Genomic DNA, 17,500 nt, shown 5'->3' on the forward strand with positions numbered 1-17,500 from the left:
CGCGTGTTCCCCTACAGCCGACTGTCGTCCGTCCAACTGATCAGACTGCACTCATGAATAAACATTTTATTTACAAATGTACACGTATCAAAGTGTCTTTTCTACATTCAAGTTCTGTGACCAAGGAAAAACCGCTGGAATGAAAAGTGAACCGCAGGTGGAGTCAGGAGACGCTGAGAGGACGCTGAGAGGACGCTGAGAGGACGCTCCACCCTCCTGCTACAAGACAGTAAAACTATGTCAACTTGTTCTATCACGACTCGTCTGTCCTTCAACGCTGGTGTCCGATTGTCAAAATAAGACTTCACTGAAGATCAAAGGTCCCTCAACCCCATTAAGAACCGATCAGAGGCAGGACGTTCTGGTCCCAGTTGTCGTCCCAGCGCTGTCCTCTGCTGGTGCGGAGGTTCCTCCTGAACGCAGCCAGTCTGCCCTCTGAACTGGGAAAGTCTGAGAGGAGAGACTGAACACACACACACACACACACACGATGAGTAAATGAACATTAACGTTTGGCTGACGTCCAGGTGTTAAATTAATTAAAGTGACTCTTTTCTACATTCTCACCTTGAGCTGCTCAGCGAGTTCCTGAGAGTCTCTGAAGATCAGTCCGTTCTGCTCGTGCTTCACCAGCTCGTGTAAGCTGGAAAGAGTGCGCGCGCGCGCGCACACACACACACACACACACACACACACACACACACACACACACACACACACACACACACACACACACACAGTGTTACATTGATTGGATCAGGGTCACTGAACGCAGAATAATTTCAGTCTTTTCAGCCCTTTTGGTTTATTTCTGAGTTCCTTTGAATCCTTCAGAATCTGAAGAAGCATCAATGTGAAGATAAACGATTCTGAGATGAATCTAAAACATTAAACCAAACCACTAAACGTCCTGCGTGCGCCCCCTGCAGGCTGCACCCGTTACTGCAGCAGCTGCCTTTCAAACCTCCACCCTGACGGAGCTCACCAGTCGAAGTGGATGGCGCAGACGGGCAGGCAGCAGCCGAACATGTCCACCACCTTCATGGGCAGGTCCAGACCGCTGGACGACTTGTGGAGACAGACGCCGAGGTCTGCTGAACCTGTGGGACAAACGCACGGGGACACGTCCACTGAGGCGTCTTCTTCAGGACAGTAATGTCAGAGAATAACTTAAGTGACACATTCAAATGTCTTTTTTGTCCAAACTGTCCGACAGGCTCAGAGTGAGACTGTCTCACTCTCTCTGACGGTGTGAGTGAAAACTGAAAACACAGAGAAGGAGCCTGTCGATGAGAAGGTGTGAACAGAGTCTGAGCCTGAGACCTTCACTGTTCTCACCAAGTAAGACGGGATAGTCTTCAGCCTCCAGCCAGGGAGTGCAGATCGTCACGTGCTCTAAGTGCAGAGAGCCAATCAGCTTCCTGTAGTGCTCCTTCTGAGGACCTTTACCTGCACACACACAAACATGAGAACACGCACACACCTGACCGACAGCTGAGGCCTGTGTGAGGATTACCTGTGATCACACACAGCACATCCGGCAAAGACGCGCCGCCTCTGATGAAAGCTTCGTACTCTGTGGAGATCAAAGAGGAGTGAGACGGAGGTCAGAGGTCAACCTGGTGGAGCAGAAGGTGTGAACGTCTCGTACCTTCAAGAGCCTTCAGCAGGACGGAGAAGTCTTCGTCCTCTGCGGAGAAAACAGACTGCGTCAGATTCACAGACAGCTCGAGATTTAAAAACCGCTGACTGAACCAGAGGTGATCCTGGTGATCCAGGTGATCACCTGTCGCTCATCGCTGCAGGCTAACCAGTAGCTGCTCATTAGCATTAACTGTGAAAATCAGATGTTCTCCTACGATTTCTGCAGCTTTGTGCAAAACACCACTTTAGTTTTTGTTTTGATGAAGACAGGAACTACAACAAAGATCTTCTCCTCCACAGATGCTTCACAGCAGGTAAAGGTCAGAGCTGCAGCTGATGACTTTCAATCAGAAGAATTAGAAAATGGTTTGTCTTCAGCAGACAGGTGTCCTCACCTGTCCAGCTGGTGCTGCTGAGCAGCAGCGCCGGTCGCTCCGCCCTCAACGTCAACGTGCCATCAGTGAGGTCACAAAGTGAGAAAACCGTCCTCTCCACCTTCACCTCCACCTGCGCCTCCTCAGAGCTGGAAAACACACAGCAGGTCAGTGAAGGCAGCGTGTGCAGTTTAGAGGAAACCAGTGCAGGACTTCAGCTCTGTTAATGTCTCTTTTAGAGGACAGGTTGTGACTGACGCGTCAGGTGTTTCTCACCTGCTGCTCTGGAACTGAGGATACGTGTCGGCCAGTCTCATGAAGAGCTCGTGCTGCAGCTTCAGCGGAGTCTCCCTGAAGATGGCGGCCGGTCTGTCGTACAGAGTCGTCGCCCTGCAGACGCCAAACAGTCAAAACCGTCTCTTTGGTACAGCAGATGTGATCTCATGCATCATTCAGGCAGTTTTATCTTCTAACTCGCTTTGACTCAAAGGAAGACATCGAGCAGCTGCCATGAAATGTGTTACAGACATCAGACACATTCATTGTCCCCAGAGGATGAATGACCTCACGAGCTCTCCGTTAGCTCCTCTGAGGGAGTCTGACTCTTCTATCATCAGGGACACATTTCAGTCACCGCAGGGTTTAACTTTGTTGTTCAGATATTTTTCAGTAAGAGTGAACACTCGCCTTGTTTCTACAACGCCGCTGTACCGTCAGGTGTAATGAGCGTCGCGGCCTCTTGAGGCTGCTAGTGAGGCTTCAGAATTTGATTTTCTTACATTTAACAGGAGAAGTTCAAAGAAATCATACTTGATGCTCCAGTTTTTCTGCAGGTCATCCTTCATGGCGTTGGTGACACACAGGTTGTGAGTGGCCAGAGGGCCGAAGAAGCGTTCGTACCTGGAAGAAGACGAGGACAAACGTCTGAACCGCGTCACAGATGAAGGAGTGACTCAGAAATGACTAACGCGTGAAGTGAAGAGGGTTCTCCTCGTAGACCGTCAGCCGCACAGCACTGACCATTCTGCCAGCCGGACCACCGGGTGTCTCTGGCCGTGGCTCAGGGCCATGACGGTGTAGCCGTAGTTGTGCCAGTCGATGACGAATCTGCTGCCGCGCAGGACGCACACGAGCCAAACCACCGCAATGCTGGGCAAGCCCGGAGGATTCTGGGATACAAACACAGCTGTGAGCATGAGTCTGAAGGGCAGGTGAGGCGTTCACACTGAACACAGGTGAGGCGTTCACACTGAACACAGGTGAGGCGTTCACACTGAACACACCTGCATCAGGACGTGAGCCTGGATCTTCATCCTCAGCAGCACGTGGAGAAGCTGCAGACTCTGAACCATCACCTTCATCACGTACGTCATGATTTTCGGTCCCACTGAAAAGACAACAAAGAACTTTTCAACACCTGTAACAACAGGTGGAATGTAACGAAGTACATTTACTCAAGTACTGCATTCAAATATTAAGATTAAGATTCGAGGTACATGTGATGATCTTCTAGAATCTGAAGCATTGCTGTAGATTCAAACAGCCAGCAGGATGTAAAGGAGTTCAAAGAGCTCCAGCTGAAACACCCACAGCAGTAAAACGCAGCACATAACGCAGAGTAACGTGGTTCCAGGTACCTTGAACACCTTTCACCTCTCTGATGGGGACAATCCTTATGTTCTCTTCTCTCAGCACGTCTTGGTGAGGTTTGGTATCTGAAAGGAGAATTTCAGAGAGAGCTCAACTGAAATCTGAAGTCTTTTTGTGGACTTCTGTCTTCAGGTATTGTGTCTGTTTGATCCGCAGATGAACGACAGCATGAATTTAATTTAATTTAATTTAATTTAATTTAAATTAAATTACCCAAAAACCCGACAAAGGTAACGTTGTATCCGTGTTTGCTGAGGGACAAGGCGTGATACTGCATCCGAGGGCTGCGACCGATGTCCCCCAGCACCAGCACGCACACCCGCCGGTCAGTCCCGCCGTCCCGCTGCCGCAACCTCCGCAACCACAGCGACAGCAGTCCGGTTAGAAGAGCCACAAACACGGCCGGCCATGTTACGTTTGACCCTGCGGCGTAAATCACCATTAAAAGCGCCGCAAACAGCGTGATTACGGTCAGAAAAGCCGGGCAGCTGCAGTGCGTCGCCATGTTTGTTTGTCACTGTGATGATGACGTGGCCCAATGAAGGAGGAGGAGCTTCAGATTTAAAGGGACCGCACATTCAATGAGGCGTTCAGTTCCAACACAGGAAAAAGTAGCGTCACAACACGAAGACGTCATTAATCATATGAATTTATTATTTCCAGAATTTAACATATTTTTTGTTTTTGTTTTGCTTTCTTTGATCACAGCAGGAACGATGAACACAAATACTACCTGATAAATTCTGTCATTGTCATCTGAGAACAAACCTTTTTCCTGCTCTGGAAGATTAAATCAAAAACTGAATCTCTTATATTATTTTTACAGAAAAGGTGTAAATATCTTCTATTTGTTTGTCTACTGGTGTTTTTACTCTGTGACATTTTGGTAAAACCTGTGTTGTCTGACCCTCTGGCTTTATGTTCGTATTGTTTTTAGTTTTCATATTGTATTCTCAGTATATTTATAGTTTGTTGTATAATTATGAATCTGCTGGTACAACTTCATAATATATGTCATTGTGAACATCTGTGTTCATAGGTCTGTTTGAAATAAGGTTCAACCAGCTTTAAATATGCAGAACGGAGGAGATCATCCATAATTCTGTACAGACTTATCAACTATATAACTCTAACATGAGGCAAAGTCATGGGTGTAAAATACATCAAATTAATGATAACAAAACATAATGAAGACCTGACAAAGATGTTCCACATCAACTGAAAAACAGGAAACCTTTATTAGAAATAAACTGATTCAGTAGCAAAGAAGAAGAAGAAGATGGTGAAGATGATGATGATGATGATGATGATGATGATGATGATGATGATGATGATCCTGCCCTCTGCAACAAAGAGAGATGTTTTAGTAAACCTTTGGGTCACTTTTCAGTCATTATTCTCACCAGTTGAAGGCTCCCTCAGGCAGCGCTGCAGACTGGAAAAACTGGAAACATCTGATGTGATAACTGACGACAGACTTGGACTCTTGTGATCAAAGTTATGGTCACAGCAGTATTAAATGTTATTATATGTAATTTCTAAACTAAAACATGTTTCTGTTGCACAGATTGGTCATTTCTGTTCTTGCCTCAGGGAGCAGCAAGAAAATGAAAATGACCGAACAAAACACTTGACTTCATCCCTGTTTCGGACTCTCAGGAGGTCGACCATTGCTGGGGGGCCTGTGAGGAGACTTTGAGGGCGGCTCGTGGTGATTTTGAGTCCCAGAAAAAAAAAGAGAAAACACTTTTTACCATCTTCACGTTGGATTGAGTAATAACAGCCTCTGTGACGTCACGGCTGTTTCCTCCCCCAGCCTCCTCACTTTCCTCCCCGTTAGAGGAGAGGCAGTCTGTCCTCCCTGCTCCTCTCTGGTTCTGTCGGAGAAAAGTGACCCGGAGCCTCCAGACCCGGACCATCGCAGTGAGAACATGCGGGCAGCTGTGCGCCAGCTGGCCGCAGTGCTGGCGCTGTTTGCCGCAGTGTCCGGAGCGCAGGCGGAGGTGATCGATGACATCCTGAGCAGCCTCTCCAGAGGAGCATCCTTCCTGGAGCGGCAGCATGAGCACATCAACCTGGACGGGGTGGTCGGGTTCCTCATGCTGCAGGGTACGTAAACACGGCCTGAGCTGGAAAACAGGCTGCAGGAGTCTGGAGACAGATGCGTCAAACATCTGGAACATATCTGCAGCTTTTCTGCTTGTTTATGATGGGCGGGTTCACATCAACTGGACCATTTTAGGGGAAATGCACGAGGGCACTAATGCAAATAATAAACTACAACCATGATGTGCTTTTGTAAAATGGAAGGACTCTGCGTGTTATGGAAAGTTTAGATTATTCATGGTTTAAAAGTTACAAACTAAACCAAACAGAGACACTTTTCTGCTTTATTTGACTTTTTAAGGTTGAGCTGCACATTGTTCTAAAGCGCCTTTTACAGCAAACTGTGTATTATTGTATTACAACAGTGTTTTACATTATTATTATTATATTTTACTACATTATGAACATTGCCTTAAGTAAGAACAGAGCATTTCAACAGTGTGACTGAGAGGAAACAAACTGAATCTACATAAGTTCAACATGCTGCTGTTAAATAGAAAGTCCTTCTCTTTGCTTTCATGTATCAGTGAGCTCCATAAACATCCATGTGGCCTCTCAGGTGAGCAGAACGAGGCTCTGGGTCAAAGTTCAGGTTCAGGTGTGGTGGTGACACATTTTGGGAAAGTCTTTCTCTCAGAGTCAAACACAAGTATTTAAAATCAGATTTTGAACTGCTAACAGCATGCTAACATGCTGATGTTTAACAGGTATAATGTTCTCCATTGTAGCTTAGCGTGTTAGCAAACATAAATGTCCGTCATCCTGTAGATGATGAGATGTTTAAAGATGTTCAACATGGTGGACTGACCGTGGATGTATGAGCGATCGCCATCCACGCTGCCATCATGGCTCAAACACATCCAACACACCTCAGTGTAAAACTGAAGGTTAACTTTCAATCTGCATGTAAACTCTCACTCAAAAGAACATTATTGGTGCAAAGGACGCGTCTCATCCTGATTCTCTCCGTTTGTTTGTGTCTCAGCTGAACTGAAGGAGGCAGTCCGGACGTGGCCTCACAGCGACCCCGTCAGCTGGGCTCAGAGAACCACCGCCGTCGCTCTGGTCAAACGTCTGGACCAAAGCTTCGACAAGGCCGTCGCCGCCCTGCAGCAGAACGACCCCAAATACTACAGAGGTGAGAAAGACTTCATTTCCCAGAAATCCAGAAGTGTGACATCAGCAGGTCCTCAGTTTGACACTTTTACTCAGAAGTAAGTGAACACGTTTGGTGTAGAATCCATTCATCTGTCTCACATGAAACGGAGACAGAAGAGCAGGTTGTACAAATGGAAATACAAAGTTTTAGACGATTCGACGACAAAGAGAAGCTGTCAGCTCAGAGGAGCGCTGATGTTAATAAACCAAACAGTTCAGAAATGATAATAATGATTAATAATGTCTTAAATCCAACTGAGAGCACAGTGAAGCTTCTGTTTTCACACTCAAATAATGTCAACATGATGCCTTAAAAATGTGAATATGTATGTTTTTATTATTAAAGGAAGTAAAAAAAGATATTTGGGTTAAAAAAAGCTCCTGTAGTGTTTCCCAGCGTCTCTCTGCTGTTGAGCCCTTCATACAGAGCGAGATGTGGCTGTGAGCCCTCGCCTCAGGCTGCAGGTCGTAGCTGAGTCTCCTCCATCGTTCCCTCCTCTGTGTCCTGCAGAGTTTGAACCCCTGCTGTCCTGGACTTTCTGGCTGATCCCTCAGGGGTGGAGCTCCACAGATCCCAGCCTGGTCTATCCCTCCACCATGACCACCGAGTGCTACGACGAGCAGCTCAGTGACAAATGTCTGACCCTGCTGCTGGGAACCTGGTACGAACACGAGTGACAGCGAGACTTTATTACAGGGAAGCAGGGACGACGGAGGTTCACGTGCTGCACATTTGATCCCTATTTAAGTCCCCCAGCTTCTACAGGACTATTTGAATTTACACTAAAGTCTCTCTGAACAGTGTCTGTGTCCTCTGACTGTCCAGTTGCCAAACGTGGACAAGAGGAGCTCTGAGAAAATGAGAGAGTTGATTCATGATTTCTTTGCCTTGAGCTCATACTTCTCAGTGTCCTCGGCACAAACAGGAAGAAGTATTAAAGCAGATTTTAGATTTACGGTTAATATTCTCTGAAAAAGACGTGAGGTGTTGCTGCTGTTTCCGTTTTGGGTCGCTGTAAGTTTGAATTTGGGTTTTGTTCTGAGCAGGAAGATGAACGGGACGCCCTGCATCATCACCAAACCCTGCCGGGACACCATGACTCGATTCGGCTGTCCACACTACTCTCTGTCCCACCAGCTGCTTTACTTCATGATCGGAAAGATGGTGAGCTGCGAACTATGTCACCAAAATGAGTTTTTATTCTTACGCCAGCAGGCTTTAAATTCTTTAAAACTCCAGTCCAACTTGTAAGACACTCAGAATAAGTATAATAATATATACTCAGAAAGGAAGCACTTAGCTTAGCTTAGCATAAAGACTGGAAGCAGGGGGAACAGCTAGCCTAGCAGCCTCCAGAGCTAATTAAGATTATTTTAAAAACAATTAAGGTTTCATTTAATTGACTGTGAATCCTCAAGATTAAAAACACTGAGTGCATTTCAGTCCTCCTGAAACGATATTCAGAAGAATTTAGAGCTGCGTTGTTTTCGTCCATGTTTGCAGGCTCGCAGTTTTCTTCTTCACTGCTTTGGTACAGTATCGCCCCCAACTGTCAATCAGTGGAATATCATGAAGGACAGTGTATGACGACCGGGCATGCAGATACTGACATTAACACTCTTAAAACTCTTACCTAACATGATGTATGTTGTCTGATATCTGAAGATAAAGACGCCGCTAAACATACTATTAAACTGTGGACACAGGCGGGCTAGCTGTTTCCCTCTGCTTCCAGTCTTTATGCTAAGCTAAGCCCGCTGGCGTCACAGTTAACTCTCAGACATGAGGGTGGTATCGATCTTCTCAGTTTCATCTTGGCAGGAATGCTGATAAAATACTAAAAAAGGGAACTCTAAACTCTAAAAATACCTGCATGTGCACTGAATGTCAGCAGATGCTAAGCTAAAAGAGAAGCTCGTGAATAGTTGAGCAGGAATGAGCAGAACCATCGCTCTGTTTGGAACCGCTGACCGCGTCCTTTCCTCTCAGAGAGGCTGCACCAACCTGCTGAAAGGCGACACTCGAGCGTCCCGAGCCAACATGACCGAACGCAGCTACGAGAAGATCTTCTGCTCCAACATGATGAAGACCAACCAGGACATCATCAAGGACGGCCTGACGGAGCAGACGGTGGACATCTTCATCGAAAACAGTGAGTGTTTCAGTTTGTGTTTCTACATGTTTCCTCATCTTTAACTTATTTCAAGCATATATTTCACATGTTAAAGTCGTCAGGTAGGAAACTTGTATCTCCACTCCTGGTAATTTTCATGCTCCAAAAAGCTGACGGATTTCTTCCACCTCATAAAAACCTCTGGGTGGTTTAATCAAACGGGCCCAAACAGGCCGGTGTGGACGCCTGTTTGAGGATTGTGCTGTTTTTGTTCCTCCAGTTTAGGCCCGTGAGTGTTTTTTAAGTCTGCTGAGTGTCTTGTGGGACGTCAGTTCCTTTAATCCAAGGCGTTCTTGAGCAACGTCTTTTTAGAAGAATCTGAGACCAAAAGTAAATCTCTGACTTGTTATAAAGCAGACGAGGCTCTGCAGGAAATGCGTTGACTGACCCGACTTCCTTTGCTCTCTGTGGACAGTCCTGATCTGTGGATTGGCCGGTTTCTCCGACTTCTACAAAGCTGATTGGCTGCAGCATATCCTCAGGCTGCAGGACGAGGAAGTGGGCTGCTTTGGGAGAGACAGTGAGTGTTTGAAGTGCATTAAACTAATGATAACCAGCCTCGTTCATCTCAGTCTGAATCATACTGAGCTCATTATTTCCAGGCAGAAAACGTTAAGACTTCTTCTGTTGATCTCAAAGTATAAAAAGCTTGGTGAATATAAATCAATCAAACCTTTAAAGCCCGTCATTATTTTGTATTGTGAGCTGTTACCTGCTGTTCCTCAGTGCCTTAAGAGCTCAGGTGTTAGTGACTCACCTCATTCTCGACTGAGCTCATTGGCTGATATCTCCACGGACGGACTAACGGCTGATATTCTGCTGCTTTTTCTCTCAGAGAGCATCATCTCTCAGATCATCGGAGACGAGCTGCTGGAGCAGCTGCAGCCTCACAGGAGGGTGAAGAGGAGGGAGAAGATACTTCCAGGTCAGTTTGAGGCAGATGGAACGAGTCCTTCCTCTGCTGAGCGACAGAGCTCGAACATCGCCGGCACACCTGCACGACACGGCGATGATCCTGCTCCATGAGAGCGATTCATCAGCTGAAAGCACAGAGATGATCTTTGACTCTGAAGATTAGTCGTCCACAGTCACGTCAAAGACACTGAAGTTAAGAACACACTTATCCAGAGAGCATGAGTTCACTGTCCGTCTAATGACAGGACGCTGAGCGCTCTGATCGCAGAAATGTGACAAAGCCTGGTACTGAAAGTACAACCCTGACTCCAAACAGATGGGACGCTACAGTCTCTGTGAATATACGCTCATCCTGAATTTGATGCCTGCAACATGTTTCAGTTGGTCTGTTTCCACCGTGTGACCTCAGCCTTTCTTTGAACAGCACTCAGTAAGTCAACAGTCCAGAGTCTCTGCTGGCGTGTTTTGTCTTCATGATGCTCCACACCTTCTCAGTGGTGCAGGTGTGGGCTGCAGGCAGCCGGTCGAAGCATTCATGCAGCACTGATGGAGCCTTCGCAGATGTGCAGGTGACCCATGAGCACACCTGCAGACCAGCACAGACGCTGCTGCTGAACTTTGTGCTGGGACAACCTGGACGGTCCTTTTCCTCTTTGTCCCAGAGGACACGGCAGTCTTCGGTCGCTCCTGTCCCAACGTGATTGAAACGTGTTGCTGCATCAGATTCACAATAAGCAGATATTTACCAAAATCAATCAAACTGATGACGAAAAACATTAAATATATCGTCTTTGTGCTGTTTTCAGGTGAGTTTATGACGTCATAAAGGATCATTTAAGTACACTGTGAAAATACTGGTACAAGTGAAAGTCCTGCATTGAAAACGTTACTTCAGTAGAAGTATTTTAGTATAATGAGGAAAATCTACTTGAAGTACTGAAAGTAGAAGTACTCGGTGCAGTAAAATGTCCCCTTTGACTTCTGTTAAGTTTGGCCTCAGTGGATTATTCTGTCTTTTCTGGCCTCACAGATGGCTGTTCCAGTCACATGACGGCGGTGGCGGTCGGCGCTCTGGGAGGATACCTGAACTACTACCTGGCAGAACAGGACATAACGAAGAGGCCGCTCTCCTGAACGCCCCCCCCCCCTCCCCCCAGCATCTTCACGGGTGCGTTCACACTAGAAAAACAAAACATAGTAGATCATCAGGTAGAGAAGCTCGTCACGGCTGGAGAGCGACTCCGACACAGTACGTTGTTTTCTGAACATAGTCGTAAGATGATGAAAGTCCTCAATAAAACGCTGGAATGTGGCTGTTTTGGCACGAAAAGGAGAAAAGACTGATTTGTTTTTCTACTTCTATTTCTTTCATATGTGTTCTGTGATTATGAGGACGGTGTTTTATCCCCCGTGTGCTGAATCTACGGATCAGTTTATCCAGAACAAGACGTCTTTTTAAAGCAGCGATGCTCCAGTCTGACAGGAAACCGTCACAAGTCACCGTTAGTCTTCATAAACGACCTGATCTTCAGCAGGTCGTCCCACGTGTTGGTGTCCATGTGGAGGTGGAGATCCAGCAGGCTGCTGGCTGTACGGTGGCCTGTGAGGCAGTGAGCGAGCTACAGAATTGATAATTGAAGTTGTTCAGACCTGCATCCTGTGAGGCCACACGTCACCTGATGCTCGTCGGTTATTTAAAGTCCAGAGTGCAGAGAGCCTTCAGGTCCTCAGTCAGAGACGTGAACGCAGAGTTTGATGATTCATGAGACGGTTCAGGATTCATCTGTAAAACGCTGTTTGGTATCAGCCGTTAAAAGCCCGATTGGAGCATCGCTGTTTGAGAGGACAGAAGTATTTAGTGCAGTTTTCAAGGAAAATATCTTTTTTTTTTTTTTTTCAAAAATAATCTTTATTTTGTTTACAATAAGTTTTTACTTTTCACAAACATTTTATCTCCTGAACGTTAAAGATGGCCGGACGGCAGCTGAACAACCAGCACTGACCAAACAGGGTACACGCATGAACTACGACGCATGTAATCGACTTACATACAAGATGTTACCGTGTGTCATGTCAATAAACAACCAACAAAACAAAGCCTGCTGTGTTCAGTTTGACTGAGAATAAATGTGAATCATCTCTGCTCACATCACCGCCTCAAGAGAGTGACGAGGAGCGAGAGCCTCCTTCAACAGGCAGCAGGAGGAGACGACACACACACACACACACACACACACACACACACACAGCGGTTATATAAGATCTGCTAGAGCAAAGTGTCAAAACCCCCCCAGCTCGACAGAGGAGCTTCCCCTGGAGGGGGCGTGTGTGTGTGTGTGTGTGTGTGTGTGTGTGTGTGTGTGAGACGGAGAGAGGATAAAGTGAGTTTAAAGGAAGTCAGGATGGTTTGGATTTTAAGAATATGAGGCTGCACAGCAGCCATTTTTAAAAATACATCACAGACTCGTGTGTGTGTGTGTGTGTGTGTGTGTGTGTGTGTGTGTGTGTGTGTGTGCGTGTGCTGACTGATTCGAGCTGCCCGCTGGCTGCAGTCAGTGATGTTGTCCATGTGCGAGCCATCATCAGCGAAGCTCACATGCTGCAGCGACACCTGTGTGATGATGTCACTTGTTCCAGCCAATGACCTCGTAGAACAGCGCCTTGAGCAGCCGAGCCTCGTAGGTGACGGTGTTCTTGCCGATGTGAATGTGGATCTCCTCCAGAGGCTGCTCGATGATGGCCGGCACCTCCTTCCCGTACACTGTGAGCGGACAGAGTCATTACTGACGCAGTGAGGTGTGACCCGCAGGTGGAAGCACACCAACGTTCACAGAGGGCTCATCCTCTGGAGAACACGCGTGTGCTCAGCACGTCAGAGCAAACTGAGGGTGGAGTGAAGCTACGGTCGTAGGAAGGGAGCTAGTTAGCCGCAGATGCTAACGGTCGCTAAACTCTGATGGGATACACATGAACCATTAAAAAAAAGACATCTGTTATCACACTGATGGTGCGGAACTGCAGCAGGCCAGGCGTGTGTGTGTGTGTGTGTGTGTGTGTGTGTGTGTGTGTGACTGCTGCTCACCCTCACAGTGCTCCAGGAACTGAATACACTCCTGTACCACCGCGTCCCTCAGCATGACCATGTGTTTGGACATGTTCTCCAGCAGAGAGAGGAAGCAGCGCTTGGCGTAGAACCACGTGTCCGTCCCCAGCTACACACACACACACACACACACACACACACACACACACACACACACACACACACACACACACACACATTAGCAGTTTAGGTAACAGCATACACCATGATGACATATGATATGAAGTCAGTAATGATCCCAGAGATGTAACAGACTGTGATCAGCTGATCTGATCCTCTCTGACACAAACTGACCTGAAATCAGCTCAAAGTCAACATATTGAATGTTCTTCCTCATCAGCTTCATTGATTTCTGTAAATATCTCTTATTGTGAATCTGATGCAGCAACACATTTCACAGACTGAAAGATGTGGAACGCTCCAAAAACACCTGTTTGGAACATTCCACAGGTAAACAGGCTGATTGACAGGTGAGAGGATCATGACTGGGTATGAAAGGGGCGTCCTGGAAAGACTCAGACGTTCATAGAGGATGGAGCGAATTCACCACTTTGTGAACACATGAAGGATGAAGGAGATGAACACATGAGCTCAGAGACACTTCAGAGAGACTTTCTGTCAAAGTGCTGCCGGCGTCTTTCTGAGTGTCTTCATGGTTCGATTCTCCAGGACGATCTGAGACTTTCTCTGTTTGAAGGAATCGGACTTCAGACGTGACGGGCAGCTCGTGAGAAGCCGGCGTGACCGAGCGGCTCGCCAGGCTTCGCATTCCTCAACTCCCCTCTGCTTTCACTGAGAGCGCGGCTCCGCGGCGCTGACTGTTGTGAGGATGAGAGGGGAAGCACTCGGGATGACGGCTTGTGTTCTCAGCTGGAGCTTAGTGGACTCAGCTGCAGTCTGCCGTCGTGACTGGACCAGATCAAAGGTCCCAAAATGAGCTGCTCAGCCTCAGAGGAGAGATTCCTGGGCGGCTCGGGGGGTTATTTTTGCTTCAAAACTGGAAACACGTCTCCAGGTTGGACATTTTAATGAGAACTGAAAGCACTGCTGCCGCCTGTCGAGGTTCAGGGTTTGAGCTGTGCTACAGACTTCGTGAGAAGAGTTCACGGCTGACCTTCTTGTTGTACGGCTCCAGGCTCTTGATGACTCGAGAGATGCCGAAGTCGTAGTTTCCCTTCGCGCAGTACAGCGTCCTGAAAGAAGAAGACAAGTTCAGACTACACGGGGACGTTCTGATCGTCCACAGGTCTGATAATGCTTCACCTGAGGAGCAGGCGTGTGATTGGCTGATGGCTCAAACAGGCGGAGCTGCAGTGATTTTGGCAGTTTTATTTCACAGACGGACTCTTCAGTCACGACCCTCAGCAGCAGGACTCACCCGATGACCAGGTTGACGATGCACAGGTGAAACACCTTCTTGTCGGGGTCGTCGTAGGAGATCTGCTCCTCCTCTTTCTCGATCTTCCTCATCAGCTCTTCGGCCTGTCGGACCGCGTCGACATGAGGACACAGAGGAGACGAAGGACTGATTCACGCTGCGAGGTCGAGACAAAAGCGAACACGAAACCACACGAGAAGAAGAACGATTAACCCCATCGAAGTTACCTCCTCATTCTGACTGGTCATGATGTAGGACACACACAGGTTGGCCAGAACCACAGCGCTCACATTCAGGATCTACAGTGGAGAACACACACACACACACACACACACACACACACACACACACACACACACACACACATACAGATGATGTTTAGTCAGAACATCAATAAGAAATCAGGTTTTTTAGACGTGTGAACTGAAGTGAAGCTGTAAAATGATATCAGATAATCAGACTCTAGGATGTGAGGAAGCCTGCTGAGCAGTGCTGCTCCATCTCATGTTAGGACGTTTATCATGACTACATTTTCTGAAACTGGACAAAAGTCAAAGTTTCCAGATGCACCACTGCAAACAAACAGTGAAACCAAAAAGAAGAGCAGCAGCAGAGAGTCATGAAACAGACGTCATGCACAGATGTGAAGACACTGCAGAGGAATCAGTACGGCGCCGCTTGGGCTCCATTGTTACCGAAGGTTTGCACTTGCAGGGACACTCCTGAATGTTACACTGCTCCACCTGGACAGAAAGGCAAACCGTCAACGTTCAGTCCCGCCCTCAGCGGTCAGCGGGGCAGCGTTTACTTCAAAGTACAACAAGAAGCCAAGAGTCTGACGTCTGACGTCTTCTCAACACTAAAGCTCTGCGTGTCCCTCCACACGTGTGGACGTCACAACGTGTCCGCCCGCCCTGAAACACTCACGTTGTCGTAGTGCTTCTTGACGATGGGCTCGTAGAAGCCGATGGCCTCCTTGTATTTGTTCTGCATGAAGAGCACGTGGGCCACGTTCAGCTTCCAGGTGTCGTCCTCGTTGCAGACCTCCACCGACTTCCGGAAAATCTTCTCCACCATCTGGAAGTTCTCCCGGTTCCAGTAGATCTTGGCCTGGGCCATGAGGACCACGATGTACCTGTGGTGAGAGCGGGCCAATCACAGAGGAGGGAGGGAGAGAGGAATGATCAGGTGGAGCTCTGAGGAGGAAAGAGCTGGAAGTGTTTTCATGAGTCAGAATGAGAGAGAGACAGAGGAAACGCTGGAAAACTTCTAACATCCGAAACACTTTTCATGGCTGTGGACAGAAGAACCTTCAGCAGAAGAAGAACTGGACTGATGCCTTTGGTTCAAACAGGACGTGGAGTATGCAGAGAGAACTGAGTCAAGCTTCTTTTCAAGCTTCCAAGAACACATTTCTTTCTTTCCGTCTTATTGTTTCTTAGGAGACATGACAATCGTCACATTAAAGATTCAAGACTCAGAGGGTTCATGCTCACGATCAGACAGTGTGTGCGGTGAAACACAGGCGGCGTGCGCTCGAGGAGGTGAGCAATAAACAACAACCATCACAGCATTTTAAGTGTTCAATTATGAAGTGTATATCGGCCAGGTGCTCAGGTGGGCTGGGCTGATTCCACTATGAAAATCTAAAATATTCACCTCATTTATTTCTCACATCTCACCACTGTGTGTGTGTGTGTGTGTGTGTGTGTCCTCACTTCTCCTGCATCAGGTCGTAGTCCTGCAGAGCTTTTTTCTGCACCTCGTCGTCTCGAGCCAGCCGGGCCTCCTGCAGCTGAGAGGAGGAGATCGACAGTGAAGTTTAAGTTCAGCTTCCTGTGACTCAGGAAAACCATCTATGATCAGGCAAGAGCAGCCAGTTACAGGATGAAATACAGCATGATGGATAATATCTCAAAATTAAATATACAGAAACATAAACACAGGTACATGTACAAAACATAACAGATGATAGAAATAAAGACAGCCCTATGAAGGAGGAGGAGGAGGAGGAGGAGGAGGAGGAGGTGAACTACCTGCTTGGCCAGCTTGCGTAACTGTTCTGTCAGTTTTCCGTTCATCTCGTCAAACTTCCTAAAAGCCTGTGAAACAAACAGACAGTTGGTTAAAAACCCGAAACGTGATTTTAATAAACGTGACGGACTTAAAGCTGCTCCAGGAACTACACAGATCCATGAAATCTCAGGAGCTGGATACAAAAACAACAGGCAATAAAAACAGAAATGGACGCCAACTTTTCTTAAAGCTACATTAATGTTTTTTGTCCACTTGGGGGAAAGAAGCTGAAAGAAAAGGAAACACAACCAGGACGAACGATGGTCTTAAAAAGGTGTTTTGAGGAATCTGTGAGTTTGACAGCTGTTTGCTGAGCAGCTGCTTAGTTTGACCACAGTCCTGAGACTGAATCAAACAGTGAATGTGTGAAAAACACTCACTCACTCGACACTAAACCTGAGGACAGCTGCAGGCTGGAGGACAGCCCTCAGTCTGCTTTCACTTCACAGTCATTTAATCCATTAAGACAAACACGGATTCATGCGTCTAAATGTTGCGTTAAATGTTTTTCTGTTGTCGTTTCTGTACCGTACCTCCTCTGGAGCCGTCTGGCAGGTCAACAAGGCGTCAAGGAACTCATACATGTACTGAAAAGGACAAAAACACGTCAACATGAATATGATCCCGGTACTGGAAACGATCATGATTATGAGGCTCAGTGGTGCAGACAGACAGACGCAGAAAAGCTGCATCTGCTCAAGTTCATGCGGTTTGACTCAGGACCTGATGTGATCTTTCATGAAAACACATGTTCGGTGCAGAGTGTACTTTACCGGCGAGAGGAATTTGTAGGTGAGATGGGCGTTTTCTGCCAGGACGTCAGCTGCCAGGTCAAAGTACTGAGAGAGAAAGAGATTGAATCCAGCAGTGACGTTAATGCCGTTTTAATTAAAGACCCACACGTCTCTGCAGCGCCGTGTGC

The 17,500-nt window shown here is 47.2% G+C and overlaps 4 protein-coding genes across 5 annotated transcripts in view; 2 read left to right on the forward strand and 2 right to left on the reverse strand.

Moving 5' to 3' along the window:
- eef2kmt (eukaryotic elongation factor 2 lysine methyltransferase) overlaps positions 1-148 on the forward strand; it is a 3,207-nt gene extending 3,059 nt beyond the window's left edge. The window contains exon 8 of one of the 2 annotated variants that reach the window (XM_076753594.1): positions 1-148. This exon is cut by the window's left edge and continues 44 nt beyond it. In XM_076753594.1, coding sequence (XP_076609709.1) covers positions 1-57 — 57 coding nt within the window. In that variant the 3' untranslated portion in view covers positions 58-148. The other variant, XM_076753593.1, reaches the window with a different exon arrangement.
- alg1 (ALG1 chitobiosyldiphosphodolichol beta-mannosyltransferase) lies at positions 54-4,195 on the reverse strand. The gene is made up of 13 exons (XM_076753591.1): positions 3,882-4,195; positions 3,656-3,733; positions 3,302-3,405; positions 3,039-3,187; positions 2,829-2,918; positions 2,295-2,408; positions 2,040-2,167; positions 1,652-1,690; positions 1,517-1,576; positions 1,339-1,449; positions 986-1,100; positions 568-643; positions 54-463 (listed from the first exon to the last, which is right to left on the reverse strand). Exons 1-13 carry the CDS (start codon positions 4,171-4,173, stop codon positions 335-337), a joined length of 1,485 nt encoding a protein of 494 aa, XP_076609706.1. The 5' UTR covers positions 4,174-4,195; the 3' UTR covers positions 54-334.
- Positions 4,196-5,493: 1,298 nt separating this feature from the next.
- Positions 5,494-11,955, forward strand: c16h16orf89 (chromosome 16 C16orf89 homolog). Its single transcript, XM_076751896.1, has 8 exons — positions 5,494-5,777; positions 6,760-6,912; positions 7,444-7,594; positions 7,980-8,097; positions 8,923-9,085; positions 9,522-9,626; positions 9,942-10,031; positions 11,052-11,955. The coding sequence occupies exons 1-8, from the start codon at positions 5,600-5,602 to the stop codon at positions 11,153-11,155; spliced, it is 1,062 nt and encodes a 353-aa protein (XP_076608011.1). The 5' UTR covers positions 5,494-5,599; the 3' UTR covers positions 11,156-11,955.
- The window catches only part of ift70 (intraflagellar transport 70), an 11,788-nt gene continuing 6,236 nt past the window's right edge, over positions 11,949-17,500 (reverse strand). Inside the window, exons 10-19 of the mRNA XM_076751895.1 lie at positions 17,352-17,417; positions 17,112-17,165; positions 16,539-16,604; positions 16,221-16,297; positions 15,430-15,637; positions 14,730-14,801; positions 14,503-14,606; positions 14,239-14,317; positions 13,104-13,233; positions 11,949-12,782 (exon numbers count right to left, since the gene is read on the reverse strand). Of these exons, the coding sequence (XP_076608010.1) occupies positions 12,646-12,782; positions 13,104-13,233; positions 14,239-14,317; positions 14,503-14,606; positions 14,730-14,801; positions 15,430-15,637; positions 16,221-16,297; positions 16,539-16,604; positions 17,112-17,165; positions 17,352-17,417 (993 nt within the window). The 3' untranslated portion in view covers positions 11,949-12,645. The remainder of the gene's footprint in view (positions 12,783-13,103; positions 13,234-14,238; positions 14,318-14,502; positions 14,607-14,729; positions 14,802-15,429; positions 15,638-16,220; positions 16,298-16,538; positions 16,605-17,111; positions 17,166-17,351; positions 17,418-17,500) is intronic.

Source organism: Chaetodon auriga, chromosome 16 (genome assembly GCF_051107435.1).
Source record: "Chaetodon auriga isolate fChaAug3 chromosome 16, fChaAug3.hap1, whole genome shotgun sequence".
Lineage (NCBI taxonomy): Eukaryota > Metazoa > Chordata > Actinopteri > Chaetodontiformes > Chaetodontidae > Chaetodon > Chaetodon auriga.